This window comes from Diachasmimorpha longicaudata, chromosome 13 (assembly GCF_034640455.1).
Source record: "Diachasmimorpha longicaudata isolate KC_UGA_2023 chromosome 13, iyDiaLong2, whole genome shotgun sequence".
Classification (NCBI taxonomy): Eukaryota; Metazoa; Arthropoda; class Insecta; order Hymenoptera; family Braconidae; genus Diachasmimorpha; species Diachasmimorpha longicaudata.
Window position 1 is genome coordinate 4,876,827 of NC_087237.1, and position 22,649 is coordinate 4,899,475.

General features: G+C 40.1%; 1 protein-coding gene across 13 annotated transcripts in view; it reads left to right on the top strand.

Moving 5' to 3' along the window:
• The window catches only part of LOC135168740 (uncharacterized), a 98,559-nt gene that overhangs the window by 9,274 nt on the left and 66,636 nt on the right, over positions 1-22,649 (top strand). For all 13 annotated transcript variants that reach the window (XM_064133224.1, XM_064133218.1, XM_064133219.1 and 10 more), the window contains exon 4: positions 4,386-4,487. In XM_064133224.1, the coding sequence (XP_063989294.1) occupies positions 4,386-4,487 (102 nt within the window). The remainder of the gene's footprint in view (positions 1-4,385; positions 4,488-22,649) is intronic.

Below are 22,649 nucleotides of genomic sequence, written 5' to 3' on the forward strand. Positions count from 1 at the left end.
ATAATTTTTATCCCTCATTGTTTCAGCAATCGGACAAACATTGCTCAAACATAAAGTGTCTGCTTCTCCCTCCCACAATTAAATAAATTATTAATTACACATAATGTGGTAATTATACTCTCGGGTGGAATCAATTCGTTGAGTAACTGGGAATGGAAAAAGAATCAATTGATCTCAAATTGATAGAAAAAGAGGGAAGGTGAATTGAAAGGATTGATTACGATGGGGAACGCACGAGAATCGCGGAAGGATAATTATTTCAATTATCGAGAGAGGCTTGGGTAGCCCGTCGGGATAATCAGGGGCGTGCACTGTACACATGACTCGCGAGTCTACATGCGTGGACCCCCACGTTGTGAATATTTCCACACTAACTCTCTGGACTCGTCATGTATCACAGACTCTATGTGATTCCCTTCCACCTCTTAACAATGAATTAAATGCGACGTCATTTGAGGTAGAGAGATATTTTCAACCGCATAATTCCATTTCCACAGATGTAACTGGCACTTTCTCGCTTTCATGTGTTGAATGTTATAAATAATGTGGGATTTTACTCGGGGAAATGTAGAGCACAAGATTTCAATTTTTGAGGGTAAATTTGAAAGTGTAAATGGTTGTTTACACCTCTTGTTATTAAAAAAAGTAAAATATTTTTCGTGGAATAGAAAAAATTGAATTCAATCACGATAAAAATACAAATCATTTATTGTAATGATACACTTGTTAAGAACAATTGAAAGAATTCGATTACAAATTTAGATTTCATTATTTATACCTTTTTTATATCAATCAGACATGTCGTCACAAGCATGTGGGGGTGGAGGATCAATGAATAAATATCGATACTATAAATTTCTCAATTGGGGTGGATAAATTCCATGTATTAACGATTAGGTTAATCGTATTGATAAACCAGCAGCATGTTTCACATTATGTCATTACGCTTTTCGTTATCCGATGGTTGAACTGCGCGAATTGACAGGCATTACTTGCACAAGGGGATTTTTTGCACAAAAAAGGGGGAGAAGGTGATGCGAATTAGGAATTCATAATTAAAAAAGTCGCAGAGTTATAAAATAATTATAAATTGAATTTTATGAATGGGAAACACATGAGATGGGTTTAAATATATTTCTCGCGTATTTCTCACTCCAGCGAATTTATCAATTTCAATTAATTAATTGAAACCCCCGAAAGAGGGAGAAGCAAACAAAAAATACCTGGTGCGTGATTTACCCACCATAAAAGGTTATCCAAGTGGAAATTATTAAATCTCATACCTTTGAAAGTAGAACGTTGTCACAGCACTGCGCAACGTACAATTCGTCTTGATTAAATTTTCTTCATATATCCCTCGATAATTGAATTTTTCATGTTTGAAAAATGTTCTAATTGGCACTCACAGCCACCGAATCCCGAAGACATATATTTATTGTGAAATTCATCGGTGCTATACTCCATTATTTCACGATAAGAATTATCGAAAATTCGTGATATTGATTTAAATGTGAAAAAGGTAGGAAATAAATATTACCGCCGTCAATCAGGGTGCATTGTCCAACCAATTAGCCCAGAAAGTGGGTTTTCCGCCTCAAGACAACATCGTAAATTGTCTGTATATTTTTTGCTTGTCACTGGTAACGATATACAACTCTTATGGATCAAAATTACATGTAAAAACTACACTGGAATTACACATACATTTTAGATGATAGTGAAAGCAGTAATTTGTCGGAATGATGGCTGATTGAACGTTCAAATGATTCGGAATCCTCAATCAATTTCTCCGTTGATCGATACGGAATAACCTGGAAATCATTATCCCCTTTGGTGCGTGGTAATGTCGACGGATTTGCGATCTCTTTTGATTTTCTACCATAGGCACTGCTTCCTTCCGACGATTGTCTACAATTTATGGTTGTCATTGTATGATGGGTATTTAGGAGGCAACGGGACAACCTTTGTTTTTCTTTTACCGAGGAAGTTGGAAAAATATGGAAGAAATTGAAATCGTTATATCATTACAACTTTCTCGTTAAGAGGTGATGACAGTGCGTGAAACATTAGCACGCTTTTGCCCCTATTTATCCAGCTCAATCGAAAGTTCGTGACGTGTGATACCTTTTTGTTCGGTGTGTGAATAAATATTCATTCGGTTTAATTGTGTTCATTAGTAGGAACATCAGGTTTTTGTACGTGGATGAGGATGTGAATTCCTTGGGGGTTTTAGCATGAAAAAGAGGGCAAAAATTTGTAATAAAAAAAAATTAATGCTCATGCGGAGAAGGTAGGAAATTTTTCGTATTAGACGCTGGGACTCTCGCAACGGGTGGAGAAAGTCGATCCCTTGCGTTCGTGTAATTAGGTATGTGGACGTGACAGAGAGGTAAAAATGCGTATGTTATGCACTGGAATATCTCGGTGGAAGAATTTCCAGAGTAATTTGCGAAGTTTGCGTGAAGCTTTGGTGAAGTTTATTTAATCGGGAGGGAATGGTATTAAATTTTCGAAATTATGGATCAACAGATCAAATATTTTTATCGTCTTGTAATTATTTTCATTAATTAAAATTTGAATGATTTATGTGTATGTGTTGTGGTTAAAAGAGGGGTAGGTTTGCATCGGTCAGACGAAATTCGTAAATTTTTTATAATCGGTCAGGTGACTGAGTTGATGGGATGACGTGATAAATTATATTATTTAAATACGAACAAGAAACAAAGTAACACTAAGTACCCCCCATGCTGGGTAACAAGTGTATGAATAACGCAAAAGAGAAACATTTCCTCTATCACTTCTCTTATTTTCGTGATTACTGATATCTTATCTTATAAAGAAACTGACAGAATGATTAGACGTTGATATGAAAGGTGTAATACGACAGCCGTGAATACGGTGTGAGCTATAATTCACGTGTCAACCCTAGGGGTGTGTTCACCACGACTGTTTAGCCTATAAACTCAACAGTCAGGGCTCATAACCGGGCCCTGTTTTGAAGAGTGAATATCAAATCGACCTCACCTGGAATTTGTTCAATTCATCGAACGAATTCACAGCATTTACCTCACTATCAGTCCTCAAGGATCATCCAATTGGAAATATTAGACATTGCATGACAATCTTACGTACCTGTTGACAGTATCGTCGTGACATTTTTTCGCAATCGAATTGAGATATAAGTTTGCCCGCACGCAGGCGAAATCTCAAGCGTGACTGCAATTTTTTTTATAATCAGTATTCGGCACGAGAGATAAATCTGCGGATAAATTTAAAATTTTGCAATGAGCTTAAATTATCCAATGAGGGCGTGTGATTTCCAGAGTCGTTACAAATATTTTTATATATATTAATACCACCGCAAAGTTATGGACTTATAACTGGAAAATCCAGGCGACAAGTTCCGAGGTTTTTTTAGTGTATCAGCAAGTCAATCAAAGGAGTAAAAAAAAATTAATTAAATCCTGGTGGAACCTCCAGTGTTATTCCGTCAATTAAATCGTCAGAAATCGCCCCGTTGATGCTTGACATCTTCTTCAGGGCATGTTTTCTTGCACAAGCCGCGAAGAGGCCATTCAAATTCCAAGACTCCATTCAAGTCTTTATGTCTTAATAGTCATTACGGTCACCTTGAAATTGATGTCGGGGAGTTCGTCGTGATGCAGAACTAGTTATCACACATTTATCGAAGGACGCACCAGTATTCGAAGCGTAGAATCATTCAGACAGCTTGGACCTCACAAAGACAACCGGCTTCGTACGTTGATGGAGGTTCATTGATTCACGTTGTGAGGAAAAACCGGCTCTCTTCATCGTTGGAAAAAAATGTTATGCTATCGTTCGGTAGGTGACTGGGTCGGTGCGGAAACGTGGTCAGATATAAAAATTGCAATGCCGCTGTTACATATTTTTTTGATCGATGTTACTACACTCTTCTTATTTTACGGCTGAAATTCGTCGACATGTGCCTGGCGTAATTAGACAGCTGTTCGAAAGTGGTATTTTCATTGTGTAATTATTATTTCGCATTATTTTTATTTTTCAACTTTCAATGAATTATTATATCATTTAACCGGTCCATCGTTATGGGGCAAAATTTATATTTTCAACAGTGAATTGAAAATTGTTGAAATGGTCCAATTTAAATATTTATTATCATATTATCGCATCATGGTATCGACTACTTTATGGTATTGGGACCGAAAACTGAGACTTACCCGAGCGGAGCGGGGTCTGAATCGCGTTTTACTGCTTCTAACGACATAAAATCCTTTACGATAAATTCTGTTAATAATAATTGCTGTGGTGGTTAATGATGAGTGACGGTATGTGTGATTGAATTGCTAGATGGTGTCCTAATCACAGATATTTTTTTTTTCTTTCAGCTTTGGAAAGTGGAATATACCAGAATGGAGTCCGTCAAAAATCGTCGACCCGTTCTGGCAGCTCCAACGAATACCTGACAACAAATGCCCACCGATTGTACCGTAAGTCACACTAAATCCTCTATCATTATCGGCCATTTCAAATGATCAATTACCGGATACATTTCGCGTACCTGTTACCTTAACCCAGCGTTTGATTGCAACTTATCCCCCTGTCATGCATGATAATCCCCCAGCGCGTTCATTATCAGTCTCTCCAAGGCGTATGATTACAGAACTTCTTACTTCGTAATTTCGAAAAAGAAGTCATTGAATCGTGTCGTTACACGTGCTTTCCTTTTATGTTTGCACATTCGCGAGGATTAAACACGTTATCCTTGCCTCCCTTGATTGCATTCATCGTCGACGATTAAGCAATTGAATCCAAATCGATGGGTTGTTTTTGATGGCCATGCAATCAGAATCGAGTCCACATAATTACCGTACAACAGAATCCCATCAAGGGACGTGCAGCCAGGAATTTTCATGTCAATTTCGATGTGGTGGTGTGCAACAACGAACCGTGAAAATTATGGGATCATGTACTCGCGAATTTTATCGCGAATTTTCAGGATATCAGGCATCAAATTTCGATTATCGATAGAAGTGAAAATTCGATTTTATTCCTGATCGACCTTACTTCATGAGCATCTACCGTGGAGCTCTCATTATCATCAAAATACAACCAAACGATCACACCAATAGAAATAATAAATAAATATTCCGTTTTTTGCGGAATTTGGGGAGAAAGTGCGATTGTAGAAAATTCTACGCAATTTTCCGGACGTTTTTCCGTATCTTTCGTAATTATTATTTAAATCCTTTGATAAAGCAGACGATACTGTCGTGTAAAATCCCAATCGAGTTCCGTAATTTTTACCGAATATTTATCTCCGTGCACTTGCTATCTCTCGATCACAAACTGTCTCGTTTACTTTAATTATTTTTCCAAAATTGATTCTCATTAATTTCCTTTTTTTTTTCGATTCGTTGATTCATCTGGGCACGTGTTTTCACATCTCTCGGGGGGGAACATGAGCTCTTGTGCCCCTCCGCGCGTACGGTGGCACGCGCATGGATGTCCATCCGGGTGGGGGGAAGCCGTTTCTGGTTTATAACCTCGGGGGTATTTTTTTGCACAATCCTCTGGACTGTGATGCAAAGGAGGGGCAGAGGGGGAAGGGAATCAGGACTATCAGGCTCTCAGCATCCCAGACAGCATCGCGCTTCGGGATGATTCTAACGTGGCAGCCAGTATGAGAAAGCACCAGAAGGGGCTTCCTACGGGTTGTATTTTATTCGGGTTAATTTTCTTTTATTTTTTCTCCTGCACTCTCTGCACTTGGGATATGCATGCGATCGCCGAATTGGTGGGATCAGTCGGGAGGTAGGCAGAGGGTGATGCAGGGGGAATGGCCAAGACGAGGGCAGGTGCACAAGTTTCATTTGGTGTTTCAAACAGCGAGACTCTGGCTCGCGGCTTCCACACGACTACTATACGGCCACTGCAACTTCGCCACGCGTCTCCTGGAGTCTAGGGGCTTTTATCGTTTGGGGGAGAGTGAATTTTCGGTTTGGGGAATTTGATTATCTTAGTGAAGACATCACGACGGACCACCGAGACGAATCAATTTTCGCTTGGGGATTTTTCGGAATGTTTAAATGTTTTACGATTATTGGCAAGGGTAGGACTTTCAACCGTAACAGGTATCCGATGTTTATGGATTTCTATTTAGCCGGGAAATTTCCAAGAATTTTGTTTTTTTCATTTTCAAGGCAAAAATAAGGAGAACAGAGAATTCAAAAATCGTTGCATGGAATTTTTTCATTTATGAACTGGATTAAATACATTTTTTTTTTTTGGTAACTTGACGTAACCCATTATGTCATAATTTTTACGAATTTAGATCGTTTGAAGTAATATTGAAATCGTGATTTTCCATTGCTGATTAATATTCGAGTTTTTTTCAAATAAAATAATCCCTCAAGCAGTTGAGAAAAGTTCTAGTATTCTCCCACCATCACCAGCTAAAACTTCGGCCATCACCACTTCAAGAGCCTAAAGAAACGAAGTTTATCGGCTTCAAAAAGGTGGTGGAATGTCGTCGGTTGAAAATGTGACTTTGAACGAATTTAAAAAACCGAATGATGACAAAAAAAAAAGGGGGAAAAAAATATGGCAGAGAGGTAGAGCCCAGGAGACGAATGAAAAATTTGAGTCGGTAGAAGCGGTGCACAGGTGCACGGGCTAACGAGTGGCCCTCCTGGTCCTCCCTTCGTTTCATCTTGTGCGAGCGAAAAAGATGGACAGACGATAAATAAAAAAAAGCGTACAAGGTGACGGTGGTTGGAAAAAAAAAAAACTTAGATATTTGAAGATAAAAAACACAAGGGAAAATGAGGGCCGGGCGTTGGAGGCACGAGCGATGCGAAGGGGGTGAGAATGAGTCGAAATTATCATCAAGCCACTCTCGATCTGCTCATGATGGAGGATGATGTAAAAAGTGTTTTCGATTTGCTGAGAATGAGCTGAGACGTTAGTCAGAGGCGTCAATATCATCATCAGGGGCATCATATGCAATTGCTCCTGGGGCCGGCTGATGTATGATCGAGGATATCGTGTGTGTATTATAACTCACCACCAAATGTAGAATGAAAATGAGGGAGTATTGATATCGATGGAGGATGGGAGACTGAAGAGAAAAATAAAATAACGGAGGATAAAAATAAATCGAAAAATAAAGCAATTCAAGATGAAAATTATACGTTTGCCGGTGCTGGGCCCCTAGAATTATTCTCCATGGGAGAAAATAGAGGAATAAAATGTGAAACATCAGTCCACTCATCGCTGAGCACATTTTTTAGGTGAGGTGGCTTTATTAAGCTTCACCTTCTCTCGCAGACAATTTTTGACAATCATTCGATATTTTTTATCTATTTTCTTACTGGAAAATCATTGCTGCACATTGCTGAGTAAAATGATCTAAGAAAAATCATGTGCGTTGGAATATTGCATCGGTTGATTACAATCAATAATTTTAATCAGACATATTTTTTTATACGATTCAAATGAGGCATTAGGATGGGTGTTAGTCGTTCCAATTTCTATACTCCAATTTCTTGGAAATATTGACATATAATCCATAAATTATCTATAAATTACAATCTAGGAGCCACAAATGTCGCTGGCAAACTTATAAAAATGTTCGTTAGACTAGAATTCCGTCATCTATTCGTTAAACCGTCGCTCGTGACCACATCAATGGTTATTCAGGACGCGATTTTAATGCTTCTGTTGGTTCTTGAATTATAAAATATCGTGGCAATGAATGAATTCCCCGAGACGGAATATGGCACAGCTAATTAAGCTAAGATCGTCCCCTTTTTTCTTCAATATACTTCTCCCTCAAGTGGCGGAGGCTTTTTGAAACGACTTCATTAGACTAGCCATAAAATTCATCCTCTTCAGTTGTGAAATGTGTTGCCGGCTGGCTGTATCAAGGGACAGGTGCCCTCTTGTCATAGCTCGTAGATCAAGAACCTTTCGGCTTTGCTGATGGTATACGCGTGCCGGCCATCACGGAAAAACGTTAGGTATGTCGTTGAAATTGCGATTACTTTGCATGCAAGAGAGGGAACAAACAGAAATGTTTTAGCGAGTGATGAAATTGCCAACTGTTGTTTGAAAAAAAAAAATCCATCTGCTGAGTTATAATTTTTGCATTTCTAGGCCGAGAATTATTTTAATTAACGCTATTACACCCGGGGGAATTAAATCATATGCGAATTATTTAATGAATTGATTCAAGGATTTTAAGAATCGTGGAATTTTGTGAGAAATATCCGACGACTGGAAAGTATGTTGGGGTGAAAAGTCAAGGGGATATCAATAGTCAAGTGTAGATACATAAAGTCATGTATTTTTTTTTGCATTAAAAAAATATTATAGTTTTTAAATGGATTTGGAGGAGTTCTCTTTTGGTTGAAGATTTTCGTGAATAATATAATTCCCAGTGAAGACCAATATTTTTGATAAAAAAAAATCTAGAGGTTGGAAGAAATTTTGAACACGAAAGACCCCGAAACTCGCGAAGATAATTTTGTTTATCTTTTATTATTTTGACAGGAAGCACTCGGGCTTCCCACGTATGTTTATATTCTTAAACTTCACGCGATTCTCGAAGCCCCTAATTTGTGGTTTAGATTTCTAAGACTCAAAATCTCCACATGCACCCGAATTAAAAACAAACCGCGAAAAATCGAATAATGAAGCGATCTGGGTCCTCGGAATTGGCTTAAAAAAAATTCAGTGTAACGATTTTTAAAGCCTCCACCCCTTTATCCCTTATTCTATCAAATATATTGCCTGAATTTTTCCAAGAGCCAACTTCGCCCAAAAAAAGAAAATTTCTGCGCCTTCTGAATGGACTGAGAAAGTGTTTGTCCAAAAAAAAAGTGTTTACTCGAGAAAAAAAAAATCTCTCTCCCCCCCGAGAGTCCCCCCGTAGCTTGGGCGTGAGACATTCAACGCACGGAACCGCGAAAGTTATGATGGAAGAGAGTGCGATGACCAGGAGAGTTCGCTGTTCTCCACACGGGACAGAATATGGGAAACGACGGTGAGAAGAAGTGTAGAGTATATAATATACGAGATGAGAAAACTGGAGGTGGCCCCGATGGCCATTAGGCGGCAGCTCAACGGGAGAGAGAAACATCGAGGATCTAAAAACCACCACGGACCCCTCACTTACCTTAATTATTTCCACGTGACTCGTCGAAAAATCTCACGTGGGCCATCTAATTAACACTAATTTCAAAAACTTAACGAATACTAATTTTTATCTAGACCTGGGGTATAAATCGTCCGCCACGCGCACGTCGAATTTCCAAATAAACCCACGAGACAGAAAAATCCCCGGAAAATTTCCCATCCAAATGACATTCAATTCAATCCGACATTAATTATTATATTTTACAATTAATCAATTGGCCATTTTTTCACCACATTGATTATCCAGACTTCACCCCTTTGCCGTGAAATATTCGAGGCTCCCCTAGACACCCAAATATCGCGTAACGCAATATTTAAATCCCCCTTTAGCTGACCCACCTCAGATTTTGATAAATCAAATATGTAATTGGATCTTGCATACATATCACTCGCATGTTCACCTGTAATTTTTCTCCCGAGCCCTCCGGTGGCTGTACACCCCCCGCTACACCCTCACCCCCTCTCACCCCACCGCCCCTAAAATCATGCTCCACGGATATTTATAACATCGTTTCTTGCTCCACTTTAGGCATATCTTCGTGACGCCTTTGAAGCACAAGTACACTCATGCATCTCCTTAATCCCAACTACACGGGGCATGTTTGAGCGGAAAAAAAAAAATAATCACAAAAACCACCGCTGGTCCTTCTTTGAGTATAAAAAAGTAAGCCGGAGGGCGAGTGGGCACGAGAAACATGTAGCGTTGGGAGTCAGAAGTGGCCAGTGCTTGAGAAAATAAAAATAAAGATAAAATAAGAAAAAACCGCGAGGGCGCGATGCGGGATAATTATGCAAAATAAATAAAGGCACGTGCACATTCTCACCGCCCTCGGTGCCTCTCCCTGGCTCATCCTCTTCTTGGTCTACCCGTACCAACGTATGCTCTACTCTTCTCGACAATTTTTGTTACTCCCATTTTTCACTCATAAGCGAGGGGGAGAGTGCACGCAATTTTTTATTTTTTTTTTTTAACGAGAGACCTGGCAATTACCAATCTCACGCGGTAGGTAGATAGGGGAAGAAAATTTTTCGTTACTTTTTATCTCATACTGTAGCAATGCATCCTCAATCTTGTATAACTCGTCTCGCACGCCCGTGAAACACCCTGAGGGGTAGGGGGAGGGAGAGCAATGAAGTGAAAGAGGTAAAAAATATATCGTTTCTACTCGGGATTCGCAGAGAGAGAAAATATATTCGGTCTCGACCCCTCTTTTTTATTATTGGTCTCCACTTCATTTTCGAGATGAGGTTATCTGTGTTTGTATTTCGTCCAGCCCCTCATCTGATATAAAAAGTGCACTTACGCAGCGAGAATGTAAAATTAAGATTCGTGGGGGGAGGACTTTGAATCTGATGAATTTTTACCACACCGCATACGATATACGAAAAGATTATATATTGCACATTTTTATTTCTCGTTATTTCTTAATGTACTCTATTAAATTATTAATTTCCCGGAAAGGGGCTTTTTCCACATGATTTTCCCCTGCATCAGTGTTTTTTTTTTTTTTTCATTTTCTCTGTCAGTGAACAGGGAATGTGAGAAAGCGGGTGTAGTAGTGGTGGAGATATTGATAATTCTCCGATTGACGTAATGAATGATAAAAAACTCACCGGGATTATGATCGAAATTGCTTGTTGTGGTACTCGTAATTAGAACCAGGACGTTTATGAAGCGAAAGAGTTGGTAATTGAGAATCGAAGTAGTCTCGAAGTGGGTCATAAATCGTAAAGGAGAATCAATTCACATATCATTAGATATTTTTTACCATTCCCTATCAAGGCTGAGCCTATCACTTTATTATTTATCTCGTTATTTACCGAAGACGGAAACTTTCACTGTCAATATCTTACGTATTAATCTGTTGTTATTTTTCGTTCGGATGTACATGAATTTTTTATTGACGAGATCGAACGCGCGTGCTATGGGCCCGCTCTCTCGTCTGCTCGTACTCCTTCATCTCCTGGATCTTGCGCTTATGGTCATTCGAGATTTCGAGATATTTCGATATTTCGTTTCCTTTCTCCCTTTTTACTAGAGGATTCATTGGCATTCGCTCGATCACTGATTGAACATCAGTAAGTGATTGGGTAATTTCGTTTGTTAATCATTAACTGGAGGTAATCGGGAAACAAATTTTGAAAAATAAAAGACTAGTCGGGGGCCTCGTATTGACGTAAATGACCGGAATGATTCGTGCCGTCGAATGATGAGGAAGGAGTTGTGCAAATGTACCAATAAAACACGCCTTACGGAATTGCATTTCCAGTAGAAAGTTCACCACTTTTGCCTCGAGAATATCTCACATGCCGGATGCATTTGCGTGCACGTCATGTCCCACCTTCAGCCCAATCATTATCCAGTGAATTTGTGCTTAATTCTTTGAGTTTTCGGTGAATATTCTCTGATCAGTGATCACGCTTGCTGCCAGCTATTTGTTCACTCTCATTTTCTCGTGTTCAATGCCACATGATAAATGCCGATGAAGGCTTTGGAAATTTTTCATTCCATGAAATGAATTTTTAAATTAATGTTCGAACCAACTCCCGTGAATATACGAAAGTGATTTCTTTTTATTTTTGATGTATTCTATTTTTTGCAATTTTTTTTTGTCGGAGAAAGCACAAAAAATTGTCTAGGAAGCCATTTAACTCCGAGACTATCTAATTTTCTAATGCAGACTAACAGTTCTGGAGGGAATGGTTGAGAATAATAACAAGTTTCTATTCTCCCTCAAAGTGGCTGGCTTAATTAATTCCTTCGCAAATTACGCAACCGTTGGGCTCTCGAGGTCTGCAGAGGCGGTGAACTGGTCGCCAAATTCCATGTCATTTTGAGGTAGAGAAGAAAAGAAACCTGGGAGACGGCTAATCGATTTCCTCGGACGACCAGTGGCCTCGGTCAAATACATCCCGCAATTTTTGTAACCTGGTCATTGAGTGTTGGCGCACGCCTCAGTGACCACTCGACTGCCGTTGTTCATGCAGAGGACAGCGGGCGTACGCCCTAGATATATCGGTGTTAGGGTGTACAGGGGCTCAGGACAAAATTCATGGCTTTCGCGGAGGACTAAATGACAGGGAGCTGGACAGCCGCGATTAGGGGAATCTTTGAGGAAAAAAAGGGGAGGTGGACAAGGGCGCCAATGGAATTTGCACGATGCCCTGTTGAATTCCGGGAAAATTAACGGTCTGGCGAAAAGCAAACGCGGAAGTGTTGATTTTATTGCCGCCAATGGCTCCCAAAAATATTTCAACGTCACCCATTCTCCTTTGTCCGCAGGGGGAGGAAAGTGGTTAAAATTGTCCCGATGGACGGCACGACAATTACGGAATTAAATGTAATTGCGCTTTATTGTCGTGAATTAAAAAATGTCGGATAGTATTTGATTTTTTCGTTTTAATTCGAATGCGTTCACTGGGTCAAAATTATTATTTTACGTATCACATTTATTTCGGGTAAATAAATTCCTAAAGTTTCAGGTAAATCGATTATTCCGAGAGGAATTTAAACTGAACTTTTTTAAAGCGCTTCTTTAAATAATTTATTTCAAAAATTTTATTCAACTTTCGTAGGTGAAACACTCGCGATAAACTTTCGCTGGATATTGATCTCCCGATAATTTTTATTTATTGATATAAATTCAGGATTTTCTGAAGTGGGCCTGGTGCAACCGGGCCTATACTCATTTCCAATGAAAATATCGTTGCAGCGAAAAAATGAAATGGTTTTTTTAATGAGTCATCATTTTATTCACTCATATTTATCTGAAGTTTGTTGCCCAGGTAATTTTCAATAAGTACACATTGAGCTTGAAAGTTTATTAAGCAACAAACGGTTATAAATTTTTTTGAATAAATTTATCTCATCGTCTACATTTTTCTATCATCCACACACAGAAAATATCCCGGAAATGTATTCGGCCACACGTACACATACACACATTTTTGTCACCGTACAATTTACTACGTTAAACTGAATTGAGTTCTTGAATTTAGATATGAAATCGCGGGAGAAATTTGAATGTCAGCATTAAAAAAAAAATAACACGATTTTGCTCTTAAAATTCCTCACGAAATTCCGGAATTTTTCAAGCATATGAATTTCCATAATCCAAACGCTTGAGTTTGCGTATCGTATTTCGTTGTTAACGACATCTCTACATTTGTAGCTGCGGTGTATGCACATGGCGTTAACATAAATCCATATCATGTGCACATATTGGGTCTGAACGGGTGGGGAAAGAGAATATTATGCCAGTGCAAGGACAGTGGAACAACTTCTGTTTATGTTCAGCACGGGATCACACCTACGGGCTATCGTTGAATTTTTTTTTTTTCGGAAATAATCGATATGTACCGGTTTAATAAAATTGTGGGAATGAAAAATTTGGCGTGCCACGATCGGGTTAAATTAACTGGGATATATGAGTGGGTAACAGTGTTATGCTGGGGACTATAGGGGGGAGAGGGCTTAAGTTTAATAATTATTCATGCGCACTTGGAGTTAATAGCAAATTACTGATTCATAATGAGAACGATATTTTACTTTCTGGCGGGGGGTCAGCAAATTATTGCTGACGGAGGGAAAAATAATTCTGATAAAAATAGGGAAATTGTGTGTGTCAGACCGGTAAATTTATCGCTACTAGCAATATCTAAATTTCGAAAAACGTTTTGTTGATAATAAAATATGTCTCAATAAAGCAAAAATTTTTTATGAATTTTAAATAACCGCAGAAATGTTTGTTTTCGTATGATCATAGGACGTCACTAATTTCACAAGCGATAATATGCACTCACCACTGACAAGTACCAATAAACGTTAAACTAATGACATATGAAATTACTTGTCAATGAGTAGAAAGCGTTCTATTAGCTCATGCTGACTACCCGCAAATATTTGCAATTAAAACTGTAATTAAATTCCACCTTTTACTACTGGTGTCACGAGTTTCCTGATTCTCTCATCGTAAATTCATTCCCATCGACTTTCTTCATACTCGGGTTAAGCATCATGCGTATCATGACGATGATGCAATGATACACACGCGTAAATTCCAAAGCCACGCCATGATCGATCTGGCCGATAGTCTGTCGGCTCGAATCTTACGAGCACTGGAGCGCGCCAAACCGGATAACGAAGTGGAGCCGATGGGTTTTAAAAGACCACACACTATCGCCTTCAGCAGTTTTTACATTTTTTTCGCCGCAAGGGAAACTTTTTTTTTGATAAACATACTTCGATGTAGCGAGGGAAAAATTTGTTTGAATTGTGTAAACGTTACACCGAAGAAATCGTTGATATATTGTCAACAAAAAATCCCATAATTCAACGTACAAGACATTGTTTCAAGGGCGTTTTCCCCTGAAAATTGATTTTTGATTATAGACTAGGCTATTGACGACTCGTCAATCATGGGATTGGCGATACAGGGTGGAGAAGTGGTCCCCAAGGGGGTGGAGATCGGTTCACAAATCGCTCCGGAGTTGTTTTTAAATATCTGAGATGCACCTGTAACAGGCTCTCATCGTACCCCCAAATTTACCCTCCCAGTGACACATCGCTCGAGTTTTTCCCGCCTCAGGTTCATAATTTTCACGTTCCTCCGTCTCGTAATTGAATGTTTGAATTTTTTTTTTTCAAAATCCCCCGGGACGATGAATTCTTTCTTAAATGTTTTTTCTCCTCGCATAAATCACTGATCGATTTTCATTCCGATAAGATATTCTAATTAACGTGAATGCTCCACTCGTCACAATACTTTCATTCCGTGTAAAATTAAAAATTCATTCGACTTTCGTTTTGCCAATAAAAGGAAGCGCCGGAATTTGCTGGTAAAATTTGGCTTGCAAAGTGAGTCTTGGTATCAAAGAAGGTCCTGTTCCTTTTCGGACAAGTACGGAGAAAGGAAAAGAGCGGCTTGTTGTATTGAGGATGGTTTCGCCGTGAAGGGGTGGGTGTTTCGAAAACCAAAGGTAGAATTCAAAAGAGAAATAAAAGTATGTAAAAATGGATTTGAAAAAAAAAAAAAAATCCCTCGGGAGGAGGAGAAGAGAAAAGTGGAGAATGAGAGAAGCTGGTGGTGCAGTTGATGCAGCTGAGAGAGAGAGAGAGAGAGACTGAGTGTGCGCCGTCAGTTCGGTTGCCTCGCGGCCGCCCGCGGCAGCTTGGCAGCGACTAAATGATTTACCAAACAATAAATCCTTGCGAAGATACGATCGGACTCGGCAAACGGCCGAAGCCTGGGAACGTTATACGATGGGACCGCTTACTCCTTCAATACTCGCGATGTACCTGCCTCTCGGTACTTCTACGGACTACAGGGCTGTTATAAAGCTGTGTTGTTACACATGTGAAGAGGGAATTCGCATTTGACATCATTATGGCTTGGATTTTGGCCCATCAGCGAGGGCACTTCCGCGGGGTTGCTGAGGGCTCGGTGGTTGTTAACATGTGCCAACATATTTTTTTATGATTTTATGAATCAATGAAAAACAACGAAGTTAGTTTTAGGGATGTGCTGCGCCGTTGATCGACTGGATTTATTCAAAATAGAGATTATTTTTTTGAACGAGTACAGGGGGAGAAAAATTGTTTAAAAATCACGCGCGCGTATTTTTAGTGTCGGAAAAAGTGGGGAACGTTCAGGGAAGAAATGTGTAACTGTTCCGTAATCAAAAAAAAAATTCTTTTTCCATCAATTCCAAGATTTTCCGAAATTCCAGCGGATTTGGGGTGCGATAAAATTTTCCGAACGTTCCTCCCGAAAATTCCGACAAATGTTTTCAACAGTAACTCGGATGATTGGAAAAATAATTCAGACATCATCGATTTACTTTTCTCAATCGTTAAAATCTCATAAAAACCCATTCCCACCGAGACCTCACAATTCTCCTCTTTTTCCTCCCCCATGAATAAAAAAAAGTGCAGAGCCATTCGCGTATACGTACTGGAACTTCACAAAGCGTATTATGTACAAAGGCGTAAAGCGAAATGGGAGCGAGATATCCGACAGGGCTATTGCGGATGAATGGAGGAGAAGAGGGCTGGGTTGTGCGTCGGCAATGGCCCATAGTAGAAATCCCAGGACGATGAGGATGAGGAAGAAAGAGGTATCCAGGAAGGAGGATGGTGGAGGTGGACCTGCCCCGAGCTCTTCCAGATCCCATGGAGGCAAGTAATAAGAATGATAAAAGAGAGCAAAGTGAGAGAGAAAGAGAGGTAGGGAGAGACGAGTGATCCGGGGCGCAGGCACGCTGAGGGCGCGGTTTTACTATAGACGCCGCGAACGTACGGCAACCGACCAAACTTGATTTAATGCCTCCGGACTTTGGCGAGTTGGAGTGCTCTTTTCTATACTCGCCATCTCCTGCCTTTGTACGGAGAAGATACTTTTAACGCTCATTCATTCGTTGCAGGGGACGCTCAGCTCATTATATTATTTTATTTTCGGGTATTTTCCTCATTAAAAATTTTTTTTCCCTTTTTTCCATGAAATTACAAAAATCAACAATTATCATTTGTTCACTATTGAATCACTACTTCGAGGCCAAGTCAAAAAAAATCCCCCCCCCCTCCCATAAAAAAAAATAATGCTGAATATGTGGATGAATTTATTTCTTTGATCTCGATGTTTTCCTTCTGTTGACCTCAACTAATTTTATTTAACCACTCACCCATGAATGGATTTCCATCAGCAATGCCTAGAAATGTCCACCCAACAATAAACCACTTCGTGACAGCAGTAAAAGAGAGATACTCGACAGAAATTTTAGCACAATGGACCGTACAATCGTTCGAAAGTGTTAGGCCCTGTTTGAAACGTGTTTTCGGCACGCGCGGTGTCCTTTAGCGTGCGCGCGACACTTTTCTCACCCAGCGGTGAGGAGGGGGGAAAAGATCTGTCGTGGAATAGAAAACGTGAAAAAAAAAAACTGGTAAGGCCCGGTAAATGCGTCTAATCATGCTGGTAATCGCTCTCAGACCGACTGAATTCTCCAGCGATGCGGAAGAGGATGAGAATCCAAATTAACTCGAGTCGAACGGCCTCTTCATCTCGGCATGTCGCCCGTAGTGAAACATTCAGCATTGAATGAAAAAAAAAATCTCTGTCGTGGCATTTGAATTTGAGCTTAGGGTTCATTAGATGAGGCCCCACTGCGATGCAAAAGCCCCCGTTGAATTCACCCATTTTAGATGACGAGAGATTGGCGACTAGTCTCGTAATCTAGTTTTAATAGTTCTTAATCCCTAACGCCAGTTTTTTGAAATACTCGAGGAGCACTTTTCACCGACCAGTTCTCGCTGGTCATCCTGAAAATGACCCTTAATTTCTTCTCATTCGCATCGTTTTTTTTTGTCACACCCAAGGGGCAGTGGTCCGGAATCTGAGCGACAAAAAAAGGTGCCGGAAACGTATATTTTACCCAGCACGTTATTTCTACTATTCCAACGAAAGCGAGCGCCATTGTTCGGTAACAATGGCTGACTAGCTGGCAGTTTTTGCGATTGGACAGTCGCTCGATTTATTTTCAACGTCGTAACCCCCACATTTTTCATTCTCACGTTGACTTTGTGTCCCTCAGATTGTTAGGGTAATGAATGAAGAGGAAAATTCGGTGCTCGGGGGGAGGAGGACGTCCCAGCGAGTCACTGCAACCGAATGGATTTCCAAAAATTTTTTTGAGCTCTTCCCCATTGCGGAAAAATTCTCTGACAATCTGATTCACTGTTGAAAATTTTCACTTGAATTTTTTCAACGAAACCAGCAATTTTCTCATTAAAGAGAAGATAATGAATTCCCGAGATTAGAAATTATCGATTCTTTCCGCATCGCCTGAGAGAAAAAAAATCAAAATGTAATTTTTGGAGATCCATTTCCATTGCCAGCACTGCGCCACGTCTCTAGAAAATATTTCCAAGTCATCCCCACAAGCGATGGAGATGATTTACAAAGACATGAATCTTAAAAATATTTTTTTATCAGCTCTCGACTTCTGTTTGCATTCAATAGTCAAACGAATCATTTCCCGTGAGTAAAAAAAACAAACAACCGAGTCATTGTTTATGAAGGCCTTTTGTGCCTCCCCATTGTACAAAAAATAAGAGATCGACTGATGAAACAAGGCAGGGTGAAATTAAACCAGAAGCATACACGAATGTAAACGATACATGGATACCCGGGGAGCGATTAATATCCCGCTGCCACCCACCGTCCAACATTTTTTTTTTCTAAAAGAAGTGAAATTAGTTCCACTTCTCAATCATTGACCACTGGGGCTTCAATGGAAAATTGTGGATTTTCCAGGGGGGCGCGATATCCGAGACAAATCGGAGAGAAAGAGATGGTCGAGGCCCTCATTTCGATCCAAACATTTCACCAAATCCAAACATGAAAACTCAAACGAATATCGGAATCGATTAAAATCCCATTTCCGTACTTCTCCTTCCTTTTCGCGGGAATCAAAATTCCCCAAAAATTCCTGAATGCGAAGTCTTCATTAATTTAACGATTCAATCACCTCCGGATCAGCCAAAAAAAAAATGAAATATATTGCCTCCGTGCAATGAGTTATTTATAATTTTGCCCAACCGTCTCAGGTTAAAACGAAGAGGGCCTTAATTTTCTCATCCCCCTCATTACGCGTAATCCCACTGACCGGTTCCCCGATTTTCCACGGCTTCCCCTCCCCCATATTGCCATCGAACCCCGAAGATTCCTCACCACCAGTACTCGAAGACACCTAACGAGGCATACACAAGTGATGAGGATAATTCCGCACTGGCCAAACGCGACTTCCACCTTGCGCTCTTCCTCGTCGTTACGCATAACTGCCCGAAATTTCAGAGCAAATGTTCCGCGTGAGGCCACAGGCGATTGCCTCATGGTCCCCGATAAAGGAGCCCTTCCACCCCGAATGGACTCATGTAGTTACTCGCGTATTCACTCGGTGCCTCGTTGATCATATCACGACGAGACGCGAGTGTTCACTTATCAAAGAACCGTTTTGCTTTGCGCGAGTGGCGCGAGTCATGACAATAACGAAGGGACAGAAAAAAAAAGAGAGAGAGAGAGGTAATACTGAGTGAGCGCGAGAGGGCGGCACTTGATCATTTATCAACAGTGGCACTGGAGTCCCGCTATGCATGTGGATAGGGCCCTATAAATGATGAATGTTGCGTGAAGTTGTTTTACATCGTAATGCACTGGCAGAAAAAAAATATTAAATTTCATGGACAGCTGTCTCCCAATTAATTAAATTACCACATACCCAGTAATTTTTTTTTGATTTTTTTCCATTCCCAGAACAATAATTTCAATATTTTTGGCATCCTCTGGATAATACTTAGTAATTTAATAATTAATTGGGAGTGATCTCCGCCTTTCGCGACTCGACCATCGGCATCCCCTCATTTTTTTTTTCTTCGTCTCGTGGCCCACTCGCATCAAACCGTATCGAAATCCCGCGCCCCATTCGATCCACCGTCACCCGATGCTACCGGGAGAGGTTCACCCTAACGATATTCCATCACACCCCGGAATTTAGAAGAGAAATTGGTAGGGGAAGTATATATTTCGAATTTCGCTACGGCATTTTCACTTCCTGGTGGTCCTTCAGACAGAAGTTACCTTATGGACGTTAAATTCGTTGTTCCTGATCAGGGAGAGTTATTGGAGAGGAAATACTCTCGAGATTTTTCCACACTTTTCGAAAAAAATCCCACGCATTTGGGATTTTCCCGGACCCCTCGTCCCATCGTGCCTCCACGAGGACAGAATTCGTGTGAGCTCCGGGATTTTCCCTAGCGATTTCTCCCCACATAATTAATTAAATCAGTTATCACCAAAAAAATGTAGAAACAAAAAATTCACCATTTTCCCACGCGATTCTCCATCCCTTCCTCTCGCGTCCAGTTTCATCCTCTGAATCACCGCATCCCCCATTCGTCGTTTCCTCCTCAATGACCGACTGTAAAAAAAAACCCCACCTCCCAACAACCAAAAGGTAAATAAGAATGAAAACTACGCGCACATACTCAGTAGGAGATTGTACATAACCTCATCCTTTTATTTATTTACATTTTTAGTTTTATTCCCGGGGGTATTGCGGTCTTGAATCGAGTCAAGCCCCCTCGGATGGTATTTATCAACGTCCGGGATACGAATCAGCGAGGCTTCATTTACAAGACAAAGCTGATGCCGTGGTGGCCAAGGCTCAATCCCTCTGATTCTCATTCTCCCACTCTCTTTGCATTTGGACCTCACAGTTGAATTCAAACATTTAGCATCCAACAACCAACAACTCCCATCCATCCCTCCTCCGTCGTTCCAGTTGTTCCACCTCCCACCCGGGAGCTCATATAAACTTCCAAAGAGGTAGAATAATAAAAAAGAAAGAAAAATAAATAAAAGGGCCTCCTCCATGCGCCATTCGAAGAGTTTAAATCGTATATAAGGGAATAAAAAAACCTCCACCCACACGGAAAGAGGAGAAGGACTTAATTCGAACTGATCGGCAGATCCCATCGAAACACACTCGAAGAGATATTCGGTTTCCGAGACAATCGCTCGGGTCTTGGCGGAACGGCGTCTTAATTAGTAAAACTTCGGATCCATTGGGTATTGATGATCGTGAACCACCGGGAGAGACATCTCCTCAGCTGATTCTTCAGTGTCTTTGGAGCTTCCTTACAATCGAGGAGAATCCCACACCGGGTGGTGGGGGGTTGGGGGGTAGTTCATTCGAATTTAATTTATTTCGAGCAAATAAATCGGAGATTTTTCAGGTGCCCTGATGAGTGCCATTGTTAATGAATTCCGAAACATTTGGTAATTTATTACGACTCGATAATCAATGTTCATTGATTTTTATTACCAACGATAATTTTTTAGAAGATTTCACATTTTCGTTCTGGCTCTTTAATCGTATGGTCCGCAATTTCTCTCAATCTTCGGGTGGAATGAGAGTCAGAGGAGCATAAAAGAAATCGTAAAATAAAATTGATTGGTTCATTTAGATCGAAGGTAGGAGGACATGGAACAGATAGCTGGGAGATTAAAGGGATTTACACGGCGTTCTTTTTCCTATAATTAGTTAATCTTTATCGATTTATGAGTTTTTCCTGGGGCTGGAATTGCTGAGGCTATCGGAGGGACGCGTTTGTACCAGTGTTATCAGCTCTGAGTGCCGTAAAATTCGAGATTAGAATTGACTAGGGGAGACGGAAATGAAGCGATGATGACGGTAAAAAAGAGGAGCCAACACTCGTCGAGGACGAATACTATTTTTCATCGATCGGCGCGGTAAAGTATCGACTCCCTGGAGATATATCGGGAGGATAAGGTCGGCGTTAGCTGCTTACAGGGGCAAGTTTTAACCGAACCGAGTTAATCTATGTGCCTAGCACCTCGAGCGCACCTCTTAGGGCCCGTTAACAAGCCAGATTCCTCACTGATATAGTTTTAAATCTGTTGGGACTAGTCCTGCGGTTAATGAGAGCTGTGCCCTGTGGATACTGGTGCACAATCACTACCACCATCGGTGCATTTTGCCCGATCGGTCTTCCTCCCGGAGGTGGTGATTTTTTTTTTAAGATTTTTGGCGATTCACGAAACCGATTTGCAATCGATATCGCTCGTTGCTACGATTTTTTATCAGAATAATCGGAAATTCGAGCCCACGAGTTCATTACTAGTTTCAAACGATAAAATAAATTTTTATGGACACATTTGTTTAGTTGAATGTCATTTATTTGATTGAAAAAACTTTCCTGTTATGAAAGTTGATCTGAAGTGTTTAAACGAGTTTATTTATTATTACTGGTTAATTTATTACTGTTGGAAGCCCTCATATTAAGGGGGAACAGGTGTTTACACCGAATACATTAAAGGGATTGCGTAACATTAATAAAGCCAAATTGATTCCTCACGTACGATAATAGAAATGAAGTGAAATGATGATAAATTATGAGTGTCGCACTAATATTTACATAGTTCCATAAAATAGTTATTCGATTAAATTGACGTTTTACCGACAGTCAAAAAAATTGGGTGATTTTTTCAATAAATTTTTTTATTTGTTTCTCATGAGAAAAAAAATTCCAAGTGCGATTCAAAAATCACTAAGACTACTGTATACATCTTACCAGTTTAAAAGCTTCCCGAAAATCCTGTTCACTACACCTTTACCATCTGTGTAAAAATAATTGTCACAACATTCTTGGGTTCAAGTAATTCGTAATAAACTGCAAAAGGTATTCGGATATTCCCAATAAGGTGTGGATCTTTCCTTTCGAAATTTTTTTCCTCCGAATTATTTCTTCATTGAACACATTCTTGATCACGAACAGGAATTTACCTAACGTCATTGGCATTTGCAATGTCCTCAATGTAAATTTAATTTATGGTTCAATCGCTCCCATCGTCCCTCATTAATTTATCACAATAAAA